Raw genomic sequence first — 18,523 nt, forward strand, 5'->3', positions numbered from 1 at the left:
AGAGCCTGGAGCTGCTTCAGATTCTGTATCTCCCTCTCTCTCTGACCCTCCCCTGCTCACGCTGTCTCTCTCTCCTAGAAAAAAAAATAAAACATTAAAAAAAAAAAAAGTGCAACAGGCATTTTCGAATGGTTCCCCAGAAATGGAGACGAAATGAAGAAGACACACATTCCCAACCTCACCTGTGTTAATAGACGTGGAAACTAAAACCACTGATTAGATACCGTGTTTTCAACTAACAGTTTGGGAAAACCATAAAGCCAGTAGGGCGTTGGGGGAGATTTCAGACGTCACTGAGAATATCATGAATTTGCACAAGCTATACGAAGACGATCAGGCAGTCCCCATCAACAAGTTCACAGGCACACGCCCTTTGGTCTAGGAACGCCGACCAGACATTCGTTTTCACGTCCGTGTGACCTTGACATGAACTGCATCCGGTGTGAACTTGAATCTACAAAGATGGGCACCCACATTCCATAAAAAAAGGCCTCGTTAACGTCTCTCGTACACGTATATGTTTATTTATGAACGAGTCATGGTTTTACATACCTTTAAAAAAAATACCCACGGTCCACTCTTCTCTTCTTTAAGGAGACATTTATGCTCATAGCATGACTGCAATGCTTGTCAAACCGTCAGTGTTATTCACAGAGTTACAGAGAGATTTTAGGCGATTTTTCTTCTTACTGTAAAGCGAGTCTATGTACACAACCTGACGTTGAAGGCTCGTTTGGGAAGAACGTGGATACTTCTGTGCTGTTTGTAAACCTAGGTGTCGTGTGCTCGTTAGCACCGGGACCCAGCCCTCAGCCCCTTGACGACGGGTCGGTCCCAACACTCGACATGTGTGTGTTAGGTCCTCTGAAACACACACTGCCCTGTTCACTTCTGTACATGCCTGAGCCATCAGGTAGGGGGCAGGGCGGAGGGACGTCTAATAGGTGTTTGTTGAATGAATTAATGGAGGCATCGGATAAATAACCAGGGGTCTCAACCATTTTTCTTTTCTTTTCTTTTCTTTTTTAACCATTCCACAAACCGAAAGGTTACCAAACTGTCAGAGACAGGAAAGTTAAAAGGAAAATAGCCAGACCGTGCTTTCCATCCCCAGAACATCACAATTTCTGCACTTGATGAGATTAAGACAACAATCTCGACGAAGCCCTTCTGGAATGTATATAAAGGTATGCATACCAGCAGCCTTCCAGAAACCATGCGGGGAGGGTTTCTCGATGTAGAAAAGTCATTGTTTATTTCGAGGAGGAAGAGTGTGCTTTCCGTTCATCTCAAGCTGTTAGGAAATAGGTCAGGAGATCCCCCCTTGGTCACAAAGCAGTCCTACCCCAACGTTAAAGGGAGCTTTCACATCAAAGCAGTTGAAACATTTTGTAAAGACGTTACAGTTAACACATTCCCACACCCCCCCAAAAAACATATGGAAGATCTAGGGGAGTATCTGATGCTGGGGAGTATCTGGATATGAAGTATCTAATGAAGGGGAGTATCTGAATACAAAGGATCTACTAGTGGAGAGTATCAGGATACAGGGGAGCAGCTGATGGAGAGGAGTATCTCGAAGCAGGGGAGTCGCTGATGGAGGGGAATATCTGATGCAGAGAAGTATCTGAGTACGAAGTATCTAATACAGGGGAGTATCTGGATACAAAGGAATATCTGAATACAGAGAAGTATCTCATGCAGGGGAGTATCTGAATATGAAGATTCTACTACAGGTGAGTATCTGGATACAGGAGAGTATCTGAATAGAGTGGACTATCTCAACGCATGGGAGTATCTGAATAGAGAGGACTATCTCAATGCATGGGAGTACCTGACTATGAAGAACCTACTACGGGTGAGTATCTGGATACAGGGGAGTATCTGCAGGGAGCACCTGATGGAGGGGACTATCTGGATGCATGGGAGTATCTGAATAGAGAGGACTATCTGGATGCATGGGAGTATCTGAATATGAAGAACCTACTACGGGTGAGTATCTGGATACAGAGGAGTATCTGAATGCAGGGAGTATCTGATGGAGGGGACTATCTGGATGCATGGGAGTATCTGAATAGAAAGGAATATCTCAACGCTCGGGAGTATCTGAATACAAAGGAATATCTCAACGTAGGGGAGTATCTGAATACAGAGGAGTATCTCATGCAGGGGAGTATCTGGACGCTGAGAAGACTTCGTCCCCGATGTACCAAGACCAGTGGAGGGAAACAGGGGCAAAAGAGAAATGCCAAAACCAAAGGGCTACCCTTGGGTCGATCGTTTGTTTCCCACACCCCAGGAGGGAGACCGCGGGGTCTGTGGCACTACTTTCTGCAGCCTTCACGAGTCACCCCATGGCAATACATTTAAGGAAAAAGTCCTTGGTTCCTTATTTCTTTTTAATTAGTCTGAGCTGAAAAAAAAAGACGCCTAGTAAATGAAGGACTAATTAGGGCACTAACTGAAGTCTGGTGTCGCTGTCTCAAAGGGTCAAGGCCAGGGAAGGTTCCGTTTAATCCACACGTAATTTGTAAACCGGTCCAGAGCTCCCGGCGGTGGGGGGAGGGGGGGACAGGGAAGGGGGGACTTCAGTGGGGTCAGGATTCAAATGACTTAGTGATGGATGGTCGGCCTTTCGCACCCCGCGGGGGAACCCATAGAGGCCACGGGTGAGCTGTGTGCAAGTCCCCCCGAACCAACACACGGTGTTAGTCGTCGTATTCTACCCAGCGCGGAGCAAACAGGCAAACACACATGTCAAGGTTAACTAGACAGAGTCCCAACGTGAGCGCAGGCGTGGGCAGCTGGGGGCTGGATCCCGCATCGAGGCCGGCTCTGCCCTGGGGCAGATATTTGCTGGGAAGACGCAGCAGGCGTGCGTTGGTCTCCTGCTGGGAACACGGGGGCTGCTTTCCAGGATGCGTAGCTTCTATTTCTCCAGAAGGGAACACTGAGCTGCAAACAGGCAAGGAAATAAAAAGAGTTTGTAAGGCAGTCGTGGCTCACCCGTGACTGTCTACTCCGTAAATCCCTCAGAACCAGGTGCCTCTGTGCCTACAGACTATACATGACCCCGAAATACAGCATCAACGGAAACAGAGACCCTGATGTGCTTGAGAAAAAAATTTAAAGTTTATGGTACAATCAACTCCAGCAAAAAACAATAAAACAAAACAAAACAAAAAAGACAAAGAAGCTACAAAAAAATTTCAAGAAAAGACAAGAAACATGAGAAAGCATTTTCATTTTTTGAAATTAGAAAAATTTTTTAATGTTTATTTTTGAGAGAGAGAGAGAGAGAGAACAAGTGAGTCAGAGACAGAGAGAGAGAGGGAGACATAGAATCTGAAGCAGCTCCAGGCTCTGAGCTGTCAGCAAAGAGCCCAGCATGGGGCTCAAACTAATGAACCGTGAGATCATGAACTGAATTTAAGTTGGACGCTCAACCGACTGAGCCCCCCAGGCGCCCTGAGAAGGCATTTTCCACCAGCAACTTCTCCGAGATACCCCCGACTATCCACGATCCGCCTAATTTCACAATCCATCATTTTCTTAACCAGCCTCAGTGCTTTGCATGATTTTAAAAAATGACTTGAGGGCTAAGATTTTTCTCGCCATTTATGCTTCAGAGTCGTGCATTTTGGGGGGTGCTTACAAACAACAGCTCATTTTACCCATCTCTCCACAATTTGGAGAGACTGGGCGGCTCAGTCGGTCGACCATCTGATTTCAGCTCAGGTCATGACCTCGCGGTTCGTGGGTTCGAGCCCCGCGTCGGGCTCTGTGCTGGCAGCTCGGAGCCTGGAGCTGCTTCGGATTCTGTGTCTCCCTCTCTCTCTGCCCCTCCCCTGCTCTCTCTCCCTCTCAAAAATAAATATTTAAACATTAAAAAAAAAAGTCCCCTTGACCTGCTTCTGCACCAGGTTTCGAGAATTCTGCACAAGGGATCGTAACGAACAATGGCGTCCCAGAGGAGGGACCTTAACCCTATGCTGCCATCAGCGGGCAGACTTCCCGAGTCTGCATTAACGGGGAGGGAGGGGGGCACCGGGGAGCCAGGACAGGGCGGGACATAACTCAGAGAGGCCAGCGGCCGGGGCTCACCGGGTTGGTCTGAGCTCGCGCTCTGCTGGTGCTTCGTGCTTGAGTCACCTTGCTCGGCTGAAAGGAAGCAAAGAGAACACCCAAGAGGTGACTTCGGAGACGGCCCCTCCGCATCCCCATCAGGCTGTGTCCACCCCCAGCGCCCCCCCCGCCCCCCACACCAACGGCAGCAGGAAAGACCCAGACGCACGTGCACCCGGGGAGCCCCATCCTCAGGGGGCCCGTGGGGTCCTCCTGGCTTGCTGTTAGCTCTTCTTCTCCATCATTTTTGTAATTTTCCAAATTTCCATTTCTATGCAGCAAAGCAGACTCGATCGTGCCCCCCAGAACCCCAGAACGCCCCCCCCCAGGAATATCCAGCCCAAGTGGACAGAATTCCACACACGTCATAGCTTCACAGGCAAAAAGCGTTTATTCGCGCACGGGGGCCTCGCTCAGGAGCGTGGGGTGCGGGCTCTCGGCGGCAGAGGGGGCCTGAGGAGTCACACGGGTCACACACACGCTCACGCCGGGGCGGGGGTGCGCGTGCAGGAAACCCCACGCCGCCCTCCCGCCGTCCCCCAGCCCCGAAGCCGACCCCAGTCGGGAGCGGATCCGTCAGGGTGGCGGTCACAGGCGGCCGCTCCAGCCACGTGTCGGGAATGCCCCGGAAACATCCGTGACACGCACGAGGGCGACCTCGGCTCGTGCCAGGAGGCCAGCTTTGCAGGAGGCTCTGAAGGCATCGCGATCGGGGGCTGCGGTCCGAGGGGGCACACAGCGGGCGTGTGCTCTCTGGGACCGGGGGGTGAGTCCTGCTCCCCAAAATCTGCACGCAGGGGCGGGGCGGCGGCTGTAGCCGAAATGTGGCCCAGGTGGTGCTGCTGGCCGTGACTCACACGGGCTCTGTCACACCCCGGGCGGCTCCCCACACCTGGGTCCAGCCGGCTGCAAACATGTCTCCCCGGAGATCAGTGCGGCCACTTGTCGCTGTTGAAGCCACTGGAGAAACTGCAGCTTTGGGGGTGGGGGTCTCCATGCCCGGGGGCTATTTACAGAACCCAGATCACGGCGGAGCAGCCCTGGGGAGCACGGCCCAGCACTGAGGACCTCCTTCTTGGGGCCACGTGGACGCTCCACTCAGACGCCCCACCGTGCAAGCGGAGAAAGAAGCTTTGTTCTAGAAGAACCCAGAAACCTGCAAATATGGCCTCCGATGAGCTAGCGGAAGGCTGACCTCTAGGAGAAGGGCATTGACAGACCCCAGCACAGCCCTCAAACCCACATCCCACGGCCCACCCCCGACCCCCAAAACCCGCCAGCATTCAGGCCCGCACATCACCCCACGGCCCATCCCAGCCCCGGGGACTGACGCGGCATGAGCTCGGAAGCAGAACAGCGATGTCTACGCCCAAGGAACCGGGGTGCGGAAACGTGGCGAATGCAAGAAAAATCTCACGTTTACGGGAACAGTCGAGGAGGCAAATTCCAGCCCTTCCGGACTGACGCCAAGATTCTAACATCGTGACGTTTTCAGGGTGTCCCTAAACAAGAGGGTTTTTCTCTTTTCCCCTCCCCCCGAGAAGGGGGGACAGTCACCCATCTTACAAAGAGCGGTCACAGAGAAATCTGGAAACTGCCTCCGCGGACACGGAGAGGCCAATGCAGCACAAAACCCCACAAGCTGCAAACTCGGAGGTTACAAATTGTAGGAAAGATAAGACCCTCCAGCCATGATGCCCTTGCGGTCCAGCCCAGCCCGATTCACACGCAAACAGGAACCTGGCGGTCAGGATCGTGGCGATGCATTAAAGCCCACCCCTCACCCCGCCCACCACTCTTCTCTTTCCGGGCTCTGCGTCTTAGCGCACCAACACTGATCGCACTGCACCGTCTTCGAGCCTGCACGGGGTTTTCTGCTCATGCCTATATCCCCGGCTCATCTGAAACGAAAGGGTGAAAAACGACAGAAAGAACAAAGAAGAAAAACAAGAAAGGTAAACGTCGCCGAGGCTGGTTTGAGGCGTGTCCGTCAAAGCGCCAAGCAGCAGCCTCCGGTCTTAAAAAGACACTCTCGGGGCTCAGAAGTAGAGCAGGTGTTTCAGACTTGTGGTTTCCAGCGATGCTTAAACACCAGAGCGCGACGGGAAACTCGAATCCGAGAGGAAACCAAAATCGGGGAGGGGAGGGAGGCAGCCACGCCCCAAACGTCTGCTACCAAGGCGGGACACGGGACAGACCACGCGGACATGTCGGTGAGCAACGAGAATCAGCCACCATGCACGAGGAAGGACAGCAGCGCGCGTGCGAAGCTCACACTCCGTGCCGTTCGCCACTCAAACCACCACAGCGAACCAGAAAGATGCACATCGACCGCAAGCCCACGTGCAACACGGATCTAACAGGCCAGCCTGCACCATTTGGAGGAAAACCACATTCCACGCTTAGCAACACATCCAAATCGTTAGGACCAAAGGACAGATCTACCAAATTTCGTCGGCCGTGGATACTTTTCTCAGCATCAGCTCAGACCGTGATACTAAAAAGCACTTAAATAAAGTGATATCGGGGCACCTGGCGGGTCACCTGGGTGGCTCAGTCGGTTAAGAATCTGACTTCGGCTCAGGTCATGATCTCACGGTTCGTGAGTTCGAGCCCCGCGTCGAGCTCTGTGCTGACAGCTCGGAGCCTGGAGCTGCTTTGGATTCTGTGTCTCCCTCTCTCTCTGCTCTTCTTCTGTTCACACTCTCTCACTCAAAATTAAATAAATGTTAAAAATTTTTTTTTTAAAAATTGGCATCAAGACTGCTAGTATGTAATCCATGCACGTCCACATTGAGAGACACTTCGGGTTGTACCCACTTGCTCGAGACTGACCGTCATGCAGATTCAAGAGACACGACAAAATTCAACGCAATGACAAAGTCCTGGAAAATCACATTCTTTAAAAACAGCCACAAACCGTGGTATTTCTTCCACCACTGGGTCATGCTGTGGCCACACCCTCCTTGTGAAATGTCCAAGCCCACAGTGACAAATGGGTATACACTTCTTTAAGCAACCATCCCATCAAGAAAACCTATAACGGCCCTGCACAGACCCCCGAAAGGTGTAGGGTCTTGCATGCCCGATGCCCGGATCCAACGCTTCCATTCCACCTCTGTTCATAGAAAAGGAAGTTCATCCCATAACACAGGTTGAAACACCAAAATGTCTATTCACAGACTCAGAAAAGAAACTCCTCTGCATTAACATCTTGCGGCTTATAGGAAAATAGCACCTAATTTTCTTTGTCATAACACGGGGCAAATTATGGCTAAAGACAAAAGCGCCTAATGACTGAAATCAGAACCACCACTTCCTTTACTTGTTATGCTTTGCCTCTTTCCTTTGCTTCTTTTTTTTTTTTTTGTCTTTTCCTTTGTGCATCTACATCAGCTAAGATCATGAACCCCATAAAAAGCAGAAAGCAAATCAAGATTGTAAAGATTGTATAGTCGCCCCCAATGCTAATTTGGCTCATGCAGGGTAGAATGACATTCTTGGGAAACGAATTTAGCTAGCTCCTCACTAGTACACATTGACTCACAGACTGACCTCAGTCTATTCTTTGGGAAAGGATGCTTTTATTTTTGAAAATTGTAAATTCAACTATTTCTACCTGGGAAGATTTCAATTTTCATACCATGCAATGACCAAAATGTTCCAAGACCCAAGAACGGGGTGCGGAGGATGGAGAACACTCAGTTTTCCAAGGTCCTGATCCCATTTCAAATACTGGACAACGTCAAGTCCATGAAGATTCTTGGGTACTTCCCCAAGTCCCTGTGGTTTTGGCATATGGAGGCCAAATGGCACTATAACGTCTACACAAGGTGACAGAAATACTTTATGACACCAGAGTCTGATGGGATTTGGAAACCCAGTTTGGATTTGAAGATCACCTACAGATTTTCAAAAAATCATTGTGCCTGTACTTTTCATGCATTCTTCCCTAGAAGGCGTAGCCACGCTCTGAGCAGAGCGTCTTCACAGACTGGGGCAGAAATGAAGTTGAAACAGAAACACAGATTCATGTCCTCAGAATCCCCACCGATTTAGCCTTTCTACTACTTCCGGGAAAGCAAGAGAACAAAAGGTGTTTTGACTGGCTTCTCTTCTCTCATTTCTCATTGCACGCCTTTTAAGCATATTTCCTTGACCTTGACCATCTGTCTATTTGGGCACATCCTTGAACCTGACCATCTGTCTACTTGGACATATCCTTGACCTTGGCCATCTGTCCATTTGGGCACGTCCTTGACCTTGACCATCTGTCCACTTGGGCACGTCCTTGACCTTGGCCATCTCTCCATTTGGACATGTCCTTGACATTTGCCATCCACCCATTTAAACATGACCTTGGCCATCTGTCCACTGGGCACGTCCTTGACCTTGGCAATCTGTCTACTTGGGTATCCTGGACGTTCAACATTTAGGCAACCAAGCACAGTTTCCTGAACACCCTTGATGGAAGGCACCCGTCACATGTGGTAAATAGACATAATCAGGCACCCTTACCCTTTGCTGCAAGAAGAGGGTAAGGGTACTATTATCAACTCTCAACGTCAGGCTATATATAGAGTCTGTGAATCTAAAAACCTAGAATGATGGGAGACTAAGGGTAGACTCCCATCCTATAGTCTAACTGTGTATCGCCACCTAATGACATCTTTTGTGAAGTTCCCCAGAGTCCTCAGGCACCATGGTCCTTCAGGATGGAAGTCAACCTCTAAGAATGAATATGGACTTGAGACCACCAGGAGGTAGAGAAGTTCAGGCATCACGAGGCTCCTCCAAGGAGGAGTGGCATCCACAGTCCACGGGACCTTTGAAACCACATCGGAGCCCACCCCTCATTAGTCTTGCAAGAGGGCAAACAAGATCTGGGCAGAGTGACCCAGAGGTGCATGAACGTGAGCTATGTTCAAAATAGAACTTACTGACGTCCCAGCAAATCCCACGTAATTCAGGGACTCTTGTATATACGGTCCCGAAACACCCAACGATGGAATTCCAATCCCTATGTCAGTGAGCGTGGCATCGTCTACATTCACCTATAAATTTTATATCCCATCCAAGAACCCTCCCTACTATCTGTCAGTATGGGGTTGTACCAGAAAGGGAATCAGTTGCCCTGTGTTTCGATTTTTAGTTCCCTTGGGTGGAGAAAACAATATGGCGGCCCCCTAGCCATGGCTCTTGTCCTAAGAATGAGGAGGATGACAGTGATTATAAGTAACGATGAACAAACATTTCTAAGTCCTAATATTTCTTCAACCGGCCCATCAAGACTCACTCACAACCTTATATATCGTCACAAAAGTCCAGTGGCGTGCAGACGATCATCTCCTTGCTTCCCAGGCCGAAAACCCAAAAAGACGGGGGTGGTTAGTGACTTGCAAAATTTACACAACTCCACACGGGCCGCGCTGGAACGGAAGCGACAAAGTCTGATTCCAGGATCGCAACGATTTCCTGAAGTCTCAGCTGCCTCACACGTGTCTCATGCCAAACAGACTTCCGGTTTGTTTTAGTTTTAAGAAAGCACAGATTTCAAGTCAGTAAGACATGAAAGAAAGGAAGCGATTGCAAAACCTTACCATTTTCTTTGAAGCACAATTTTTTCTTCTGGTAGGCGATAAAGCTAGAAATTGCCCCAGCCACGGCCATCACGACGGCCCCGATGATGCCAGGGACCACGCCGGGGGAGTCAGCTGCGGGAAGAAGCAGAAGCCACCATTACTGGGGACCCCGTGACCACAGGATGACCGTGGAGGAAACCCCACTCCTGACCACTGCCCGACTCCCACCTCCAATCCCTTTGCAAGACACGAAGGGCCAGCCACGCTGCTCCCCAAAACTCCCAACTGGAAATGGAATTTGTTGGACTACGTGCACCATTTTGGATGTAAAAGTGGTTTCCAGTAGACGTCACAGTCTGACTCCTCCCCATCCCTAAGTCCAGAGCTGGGGTCCCAACAGTTCAACGTGGAAGGTCTCGGGTGAGGCAACATGGCCCACCATGCGTGGTGCCTCTCTGGGACCAATCCGAGGCCACGTGGCATGTACCAGACACCCCGCTCTAGGACTCAAGGGATAACGGTGCGGTGGTTAGCGCTGTCCGCTTGACTGGGCTGAGTGGTGCCCACTCAGTTGGGAGAACATTCCTACGGGTGTGTCCATACGGGTGTGCTCAGACAAGATGCACCACTGAATCTACAGATGAAGGGAAGCAGGTGGGCCACCCCATGAGGATGGGCATCGACCAATCCACTGAGATGGAGTTGGAGCGATGAGCCCCCATCGTCTGCTCCCCTTGCACACGGGCATTCCTGGCTCTTGGCATGTTAGACCCAGGCAGGGACGTGCCCCAGTCCTTTACACTGGGGCTGAACCACCCCAATGCCTGTCCTGAGACTCCAGCTTGCAGAAGGCAGCCTCCATAGTCACGTGGGGCCATTCCTCACGATCGATCTCTTTCTGTGGATCCATACCTACGTCGATAGATAGGTAGATCCCAATGGTTCTGTTTCTCTGAGGAACCCCGGGTAAGGCAGAAGGTTTTCCTTCTCAGGGCGCCCTGCGAAGATGAACTTAAAATGCAGGACACTTCGGCACCCCCTTGCGGAGTCTGCAAAGGAGCGCCAACCAGCTCTTCGAGCTGAGCGCTAGGGGCGTGTGCAGCACACACCAATCGCGCTCTGATGCCCAGCATCGTTAGAACGACAGAGCCGGCATTACAGGGTGGCCTTGACCACTGCCTTCCGCTTTTTCTCAATAGCGCGTAGAAGAATCTCAAGGCATCAGAAGCCAGCTGTACATACCCTGTTCCTCCCCCTCGGGCCTCTGGCCGCCGCCGCCGCCGCCGCCGCCGCCGCCCCCTGCAAGGGAGAAACGGGCAGGCAGACAAGTTGCATTGGGCAGATTTTTGGTAGAGAGAAACTCACTCCAAGGATCGACTCCTGGGACCTTGAGTTCTGAAGGGAACTTAGAAATGACCCGTTCTTTCCCTTTGTTCAGTGGAGACGCCCCGCTTGGCTACAGGTATCTTCGGACTTGCTCTCGTGTGCCTGACACCCTGGCTCAGCTCCTGACTCAACCACCCCTCCCGTGATGGACTCCGGGAGACCCGGTGAGTCCTGGTGGCCTCAGGGATTCTGGCCTCTCTCGCTGGGCTCAGCAAGGATCCCAGCCAGGACCTTGGAGCCCACCTGAGACCCGGCCTGTGGCTATGAGGACATTCCTGTGGACTCCCCGGATATGAGCAACACAAGGGGATTAGAGGAGTCAACTCCCTGTACGGTTGACAATCCGTGTACTTGGGCTCCTGGGTGGCTCGGTCGGTTAAGCGTCCAACTCTTGATTTTGGCTCAGGTCAAGATCTTACGTTTCATGAGACTGAGCCTCAAGCTGGGCTCTGCGCTGACAGCACGGAGCCTGCTTGGGGTTTTCTCTCTCTCTCTCTCTCTCTCTCAAAATGGGTGCATGAAATTAGAAAGAAAAGAAAATCCGTGTACAATTTTTTGTTTCCCAAAAACTTAACTACGAATAGCCTACCGCTGACAGGAAGACTCACTGATGGCGTGAACGGCTGTATACACCCATACCGTATGTTCTATGCGTTACACACCGTGTTCTCACAATAAAGTGAGCAAGAGAAAAGAAAACGTAATTGAGAAAATCGTAAGGAAGAGAAAGGACACTTGCAAGACCGTGCTGTACTTACTGAAATAAAGGCACATGTAAGTGGACCTGGAGACATCAAACCTGTTTTGTTCAAGGGTCAATGGCTGTACGTTAAGACAACGTACGTGTAAATGGAATAAACACATATAAATATAATCTAATTACTATAAACACATACATTACTCTATTTACTTTATATTAATATTTTTACTTGTTTATGTAATATGCATTATACTTAAGAACTGTTTTGTACCCTACTCCAACCTAAGATTTTAAAAAGAGAGGTGGGGGGGGGGGTGGCTCAGTCGGTTAAGCATGCGACTTCGGCTCAGGATATGATTTCGTAGTCTATGGGTTCGAGCCCCGCGTCGGGCTCTGTGCTGACAGCTCGGAGCCTGGAGCTGCCTCCGATTCTGTGTCTCCCCCTCTCTCTACCCCTCTCCCGCTCACGCTCTGTCTCTCAAAAATAAATAAACATTTAAAATTTTACAAAAAGACAGAGAGGTGGAAAATCAGCTTTTCTAATTGTAATGTTGTCAACAAGGGACACAGGACTTGATTCTCAGGGCTTTCATTTCTACGGCTCATTAAATAATGTACGGGAAGACATGTCATTGGGACACCAAATAATCACCAACGGAACAGGTGGTTGAGGCTTCTAGGAAATGTCAGGAAGCACCTGTTTCGCTGGCTTCCAGCCCCGTGTATAGTGGGTAGTTTCCTGACCTGTTCACACAGCTCCTGGGGACCAGCCCCCACGGGGCACATCTTACGCCCCACACCCTTGATGCCTCTGCAAATGGTGGGGATCGGGAAGAGATTTCTAAGCAGCTGACTGCGATTTCACTGGGAGCTCAGACCCTAGACCCCGCCGTGATTCTGCACAACGGGTGGACGACAGGGAGGAAAGAGAAGAAGCCATGTCATTGTACCTCCGTCGGAAGCTCCGTCCAGGAGATCGGAATCTGAAAAGCCACCTACGAGAGAAAAACACAGTGTCATTTGCCATCCTGGGACTCTCAGAAGGGTCTCGATGTCTCAGAATGAAAGAAAACACCGTTAGGATCAAAAGCCAAGCAGGGGCAGGGGGAACCCAAAGGCGATTCTATTTTATGGAAGAAGTGTCTCAAGTACACAATGCTGATTTAATTCCCAATTCTATTTTAAACTCCTACAGTTAGCCTTACCAAAAACTCTGCTACAGAGCCTGAAAAACATACCGAAAGAAATGGAAAGCAGATATCAATCTTTTGGACGAATATAAATGAAATGATCCCAAAGGAATCTCACTAACGGCCCTAAGTTTTCACCCTCCCGGTGACGGGTGGCATGTTTTGTTCACGTCTCGACTCTGGACTCAGCCACGTGACTGCGTTTGGACAACGGTAAGTTGGCAAAATGGAAGCCATGTCAATATTTTAAAGTAGCCTCTGTCAGGGTGGATGGTCTTGCCCACTGAGAGGGGCTCACAAAAAGCCACTCATCCCAGCTGAGGTCACCCAGACAAACCAACCCCAGAAGACCCACCCACTGACCACAGACACGTGACAGCCACACCGAGATCTGTCATGAGACAGAACAATTTAAAAATTTTAAGCTACACTGCATTCGGGGACAGTTTGTTACACAGCAAAAACTAGCTGATACACATTAAATTTAATGCATCAATTTCATGAAACCTATCACGACAAAGTACAGCTTATTCCACAAAGCCAAAGATGTATTCTGTAGAAGGACATCTTTCAGTATACAGTGTCATACTCAGGGGTTACAAGAAAAAAAATATGACCACGTGCATTGATGAGCACACGGCCCTGATAAAACTTAACATGTTCTGGGTTTTCTAGCCAAGGCAAAATGATTGAAATACAAAAGAAAGAAAAGCAAAAATATAAATATAAAAAATCAAATATATATATACACATATATATGTGTGACTTAAGAAGTCATTTGCAAGTAATACGCTCTTTTCATAAAAGCTAAAAAAACAAGGCAAAATTATTTAGCAGGTAATAAGGATTCATCATTGCGTGCCTAGTGAGGAACAATGTACCAAATTCATTCTAGGTTATAGAAATGAGCCACAAAATAATGGGCTTTAAATGTGTCCACAGAAACAAATAAAAAAACGGGAAAACAATTTGAAAATACATTTATGGGAATCATAACGAGAAAAAAAGTACAGAAAATGGAACCCAAACCAAAAAGGTCAATTTGGCAAATGGGCCTCACTCTCCAAATTAATTTTTCATTGGAAACAATTCAAATGAAAATAAAAGGAGAGTTTTATTTCTCCCGAGAGGGATACAGGACAATGGCTTAACGATTCTGAAGTTAAAAGGAAAAAACAAAGAGCCACAAAGAAGTAGAGAAACCATTGAAGCCATAAAGACCCTACAGGGGAAACACACACACACACACACACACACACACAGACACGTTTAAAGTCTCATTTGCCAAAAAAACAAAAAACAAAAAAAAAAAAAACGAAAAAACAGTTAAAAACACCCAATGGTGAAAGTAAGCGGAGAAATGTTCTTATAACAAATGACTGGAAATAACATCTGGAAGTGATGAAGTGACCTTCTCGATCCGTAAGGAAATGCCGCCCATCCGAAATTATAAGACTGACCAGAGACACTGGCAACCTGCGCACAAAAGAGAAGCCGCCGGTGGCCAGTGGCCACACCAAATTTATTTCCTTTCATTTCAGAACCAAAGACGTGAATTCCAGCCACGGGCCACGTGGCCACGCCTTTCACACGAAACATCGGACAGACTTTTTCGGGTGACAGCGACCTGTCTCGGGGACCGTGCACAGAAGGGACGCACATTTGCACACACCGCTGGATGGCGGTACATCGGTCCGATTTTAAGAAGCGTCAGAAACCATAGCACACAGTGACCGAACGAGTCTGGCGTCCACAACCTGTTTTAAGGAGTAGAAAAGAAAAGGCACGCAAGTGTCTGAAGATTGCTCTGTGGATCGTAATTCTCAGGGATCCACACAAACACAATATTTTCGGCATTAGGGATTAATTGCCACAGCACGAATGCCACTAAAAGTCACAGGATAAGCAACCACATGCCATGAAACATTAGTGAGATATTAATAAACACAAAATAAGGTTCGGAGAGTACGAAGGAAAGATAGACATTTATACTTAGAATTCTGTTCATTTAAACTTATGTGAATTGGGGGTGCCCAGGGGCTCAGGCGGTTGAGTGTCTGACTCTTCATTTCGGCTCCGGCCACGACCTGGGTCATGGTCTGCTGGTTGGTGAGGTTGAGCCCTGAGTCGGGCTCTGGGCTGACAGCACGGAGCCTGCGTGGGGTTCTCGCGCCTCCTTCCTCTCAAAATAAATAAACTTAAAAAGTAAATTTAGGGGCGCCTGGGTGGCTCAGTCGGTGAAGCGTCCGACTTCGGCTCAGGTCATGACCTCGCGGTTCGTGGGTTCGAGCCCCGCGTCGGGCTCTGTGCTGACAGCTCAGAGCCTGGAGCTGCTTCGGATTCTGTGTCTCCCTCTCTCTCTGACCCTCCTCTGCTCACGCTGTCTCTCTCTCCATCAGAAATAATAATTTTTAAAAAAGTAAAAAAAAAGTAAACTTATGTGTAAAGTCCTGGGGGAGCATAACTACCAAAATGTTGATGTTCGTACAATATGAAGAATATTTACATTTGTATTGGGTTAAAAGTTAAACATAAAATAAAGTAAAATATAAAATGAAATACAGGAAAATGAAGCAAAATAAAATGAAATACAGTAAAATAAAGCAAAATAAAATAAAATATAAAGTAAAATATAAAAAATAAAATACAGTAAAATAAAGCAAAATAAAGCACAAAATAAGATAAAATAAAGCAATATAAAATTAAGTTTAAAAAATAAAGTAAAATAGAGCAAAATAAAATATAATACAAAATAAAATAAAATACAGTAAAATAAAGCAAGATCAAATAAAATATAAAGTAAAATATAAAATAAAAAAAAATAAAATACAGTAAAATAAAACAAAATAAAATAAAGCACAAAGTAAAATAAAATAAAGTAAAAGAAAAATAAAATACAATGAGGGGCTCCTGGGTGGCTCAGCCGGTTAAGCGTCCGACTTAGGCTCAGGTCATGATCTCATGGTTCTTGGGTTCGAGCGCCGCGTTGGGCTCTGTGCTGACAGCTCGGAGCCTGGAGCTGCTTCAGATTCTGTGTCTCCCTCTCTCTCTGCCCCTCCCCTGCTCATGCTCGCTCTCTCTCTCTCCCTCTTTCCCAGAAATAAATAAAAAACATTAAAAAATAATAATAAAATAAAATACAGTGCAGTAAGGCAAATAATAAAATACAAAATAAAATGAAATAAAGTAAAATAGAAAATAATACAGTAAAATGAAGCAAAATAAAATGAAATACCGTAAAATAAAGGAAAATAAAATAAAACATAAAGTAAAAAAATAAAACAAAATAGGGGCGCCTGGGTGGCTCAGTCGGTTAAGCGTCCGACTTTCGCTCAGGTCATGATCTCGCGGTTCGTGGGTTCGAGCCCCGCGTCGGGCTCTGTGCTGACTGCCAGCTCGGAGCCTGGAGCCTGTTTCAGTCTGTGACTTCCTGTCTCTCTGACCCTCCCCTGCTCACGCTGCCTCTCTCTCTCCTAGAAATAAATAAAACATAAAAAAAAAAATAAAGTAAAATATAAAATAAAATACAAAAAAAATGAAATAAAGCAAACTATGATAAAAAATAAAACAAAACAAAATACCGTAAAATGAAGCAAAATAAAATATAAAATAAAATAAAAATTAAACAAACGTAAAGCACGAAACCACTCAGAATCTGAGGTCTCAACAGCCACTGGATTCGCACGACAGGAGCCCAAATACACAGGGATGTGTCAGAAAGAGGCAAAAAGGTTTTTTTGGGTTTTTTTTTTTTTTTTTAAATAGTAGCTTCACTGGAGGGAAAACAGAAGCCGATACTTTTCTGCAAACCCATTCTGCAGATTTAAAGTCTTACCGTGCGTTTTTGGAAGGGTCCATTCGACATTCGGAAGTAAAACCCAGCGACCCAAAAGTCACATCGAAGCCCGAAACGTTTTCGACATCCGTCTCCCACCCCTGGAGACCCGAGAGACCCTGCCCCCCGAGAGCCCACGTGCAGCCCACGCCACCCTGAACTTAGCCCCCTCGTGGAAGGGAGCCCACTGTTCTCTGAGAAAACGCCCGGCAGCCCTGAAGGGGAGGGGGCCTTACCAGAAGATCCAGGCTGTTTGGGGTCTGGGTTAGGCTTCGGTTTGGGGGGCTTGGGTGCTACTGGGTCGTCTGTCGGTGAAAGCAAAGCATTGTGTTTATGAGCACGTTGCAGTCAGAAGAAACACAACACACACACACACACACACACACACACACACACACACACAAAGCTCTTGGAGAGGGTGCGAAGGTGGCCATCGTGAGCAAGGTCGGCCGCACGGGGACTCGTGAAAGGGACTTACTGTTTCCTCCCCCAGCGACGGCATCTTCCAAATTGAAGTTGAAGTCGTCTGCAAGGGAAACGAGTCGTGAACCCTGAGGGTCCCGGGAGGAGTTCAGCTCCCTAAACAGGGAGAGGAAACCCCCACCTCCCTCCTCCAGACGCTTTTCCGAAACCCCCCCGTCGCCAAGGTCAGAAGAGAGGGGGCCTTGACCTCCTCAGACTCCTGACCCTTCAGATGAAAACGGCAACACACAAAGTCCCCCAAATGGAATGTCCAAGTCCACGGCCACGTCTCGGGGCTCTGGCGGTCGCACCCAGCGCCGGGCACGGAACTCTCACAAGAACCCAGGGTTCCGACAGCCCCGACGGAGGCTACTTTAAAATATTGACATGGTGGGGCGCCTGGGGGGCTCAGTCGGTTAGGCGTCCGACTTTCGCTCAGGTCACGATCTCGCGGTTCGCGGGTTCGAGCCCCGCGTCGGGCTCTGTGCTGACGGCCAGCTCAGAGCCTGGGGCCTGTTTCAGTCTGTGACTCCCTCTCTCTCTGACCCTCTGCTGCTCACGCTGTCTCTCTCTCTCTCTCCTAGAAATAAATAAAAATATTTAAAAAAAATATTGACATGGCTTCCATTTTGCCAACTTACCGTTGTCCAGACACAGTCACGTGGCTGAGCCCAGAGTCCAGACGTGAACAAAACATGCCAAAGTTTTTAGCATAAAAACGGTGAAGTTACTTCTTTTAAGGTGGAAGTATCAAGATAAACAGGTTTTCCAGGAAACACCTTTGCTCCCATAAAGACAAAACTAGTTCCTCAATCGGTTCCTTCCCGGGGGAGGGGAGGGGGATCAGCATATTCAAGGCCAGAAAATGCTCCAAGCAGAAACAATTGTGTTGGGGGTGGAGATCTGCCCTTAACTCTAAATTAGGCTTTGTCTCAGGGCCAGACTCAAGCCCCTTTTATTATGTTAACTCTTGGATCTGCAAGGCCCTTAGGAAGAGCCTTTTATCCACCATGTTTTCATCTGAAATCTCTTTGGAAAAGGCAGGGACGCGGCTTTCCTTCTGAGCAATCTGTGTGGGGAAGATCGGTCTGATCTGGATTATTGTGAGGCCTGGTCAATACCCGCAGCCTCACTTCCAACACGAGCCGGTAGTAGCAGAACGAGATACCACTTTTCGTTTCTCATGGCAGGAGCTGTGCAAACGCTGCCATTTCCTCGCTGTGACTGTCACCCGGCAGACAAC

The 18,523-nt window shown here is 48.4% G+C and overlaps 1 protein-coding gene across 1 annotated transcript in view; it reads right to left on the reverse strand.

Annotated features, from left to right (window-relative positions):
• Positions 1-501: 501 nt before the first annotated feature.
• The window catches only part of CD99 (CD99 molecule (Xg blood group)), a 33,065-nt gene continuing 15,043 nt past the window's right edge, over positions 502-18,523 (reverse strand). The window contains exons 4-10 of the mRNA XM_039245300.1: positions 17,297-17,344; positions 17,055-17,123; positions 12,744-12,788; positions 10,950-11,006; positions 9,726-9,839; positions 4,105-4,161; positions 502-2,955 (exon numbers count right to left, since the gene is read on the reverse strand). Coding sequence (XP_039101231.1) covers positions 2,930-2,955; positions 4,105-4,161; positions 9,726-9,839; positions 10,950-11,006; positions 12,744-12,788; positions 17,055-17,123; positions 17,297-17,344 — 416 coding nt within the window. The 3' untranslated portion in view covers positions 502-2,929. The remainder of the gene's footprint in view (positions 2,956-4,104; positions 4,162-9,725; positions 9,840-10,949; positions 11,007-12,743; positions 12,789-17,054; positions 17,124-17,296; positions 17,345-18,523) is intronic.

This window comes from Hyaena hyaena, unplaced genomic scaffold (genome assembly GCF_003009895.1).
Source record: "Hyaena hyaena isolate Hyena2069 unplaced genomic scaffold, ASM300989v1 scaffold_259, whole genome shotgun sequence".
In the NCBI taxonomy this organism is placed as follows: Eukaryota; Metazoa; Chordata; class Mammalia; order Carnivora; family Hyaenidae; genus Hyaena; species Hyaena hyaena.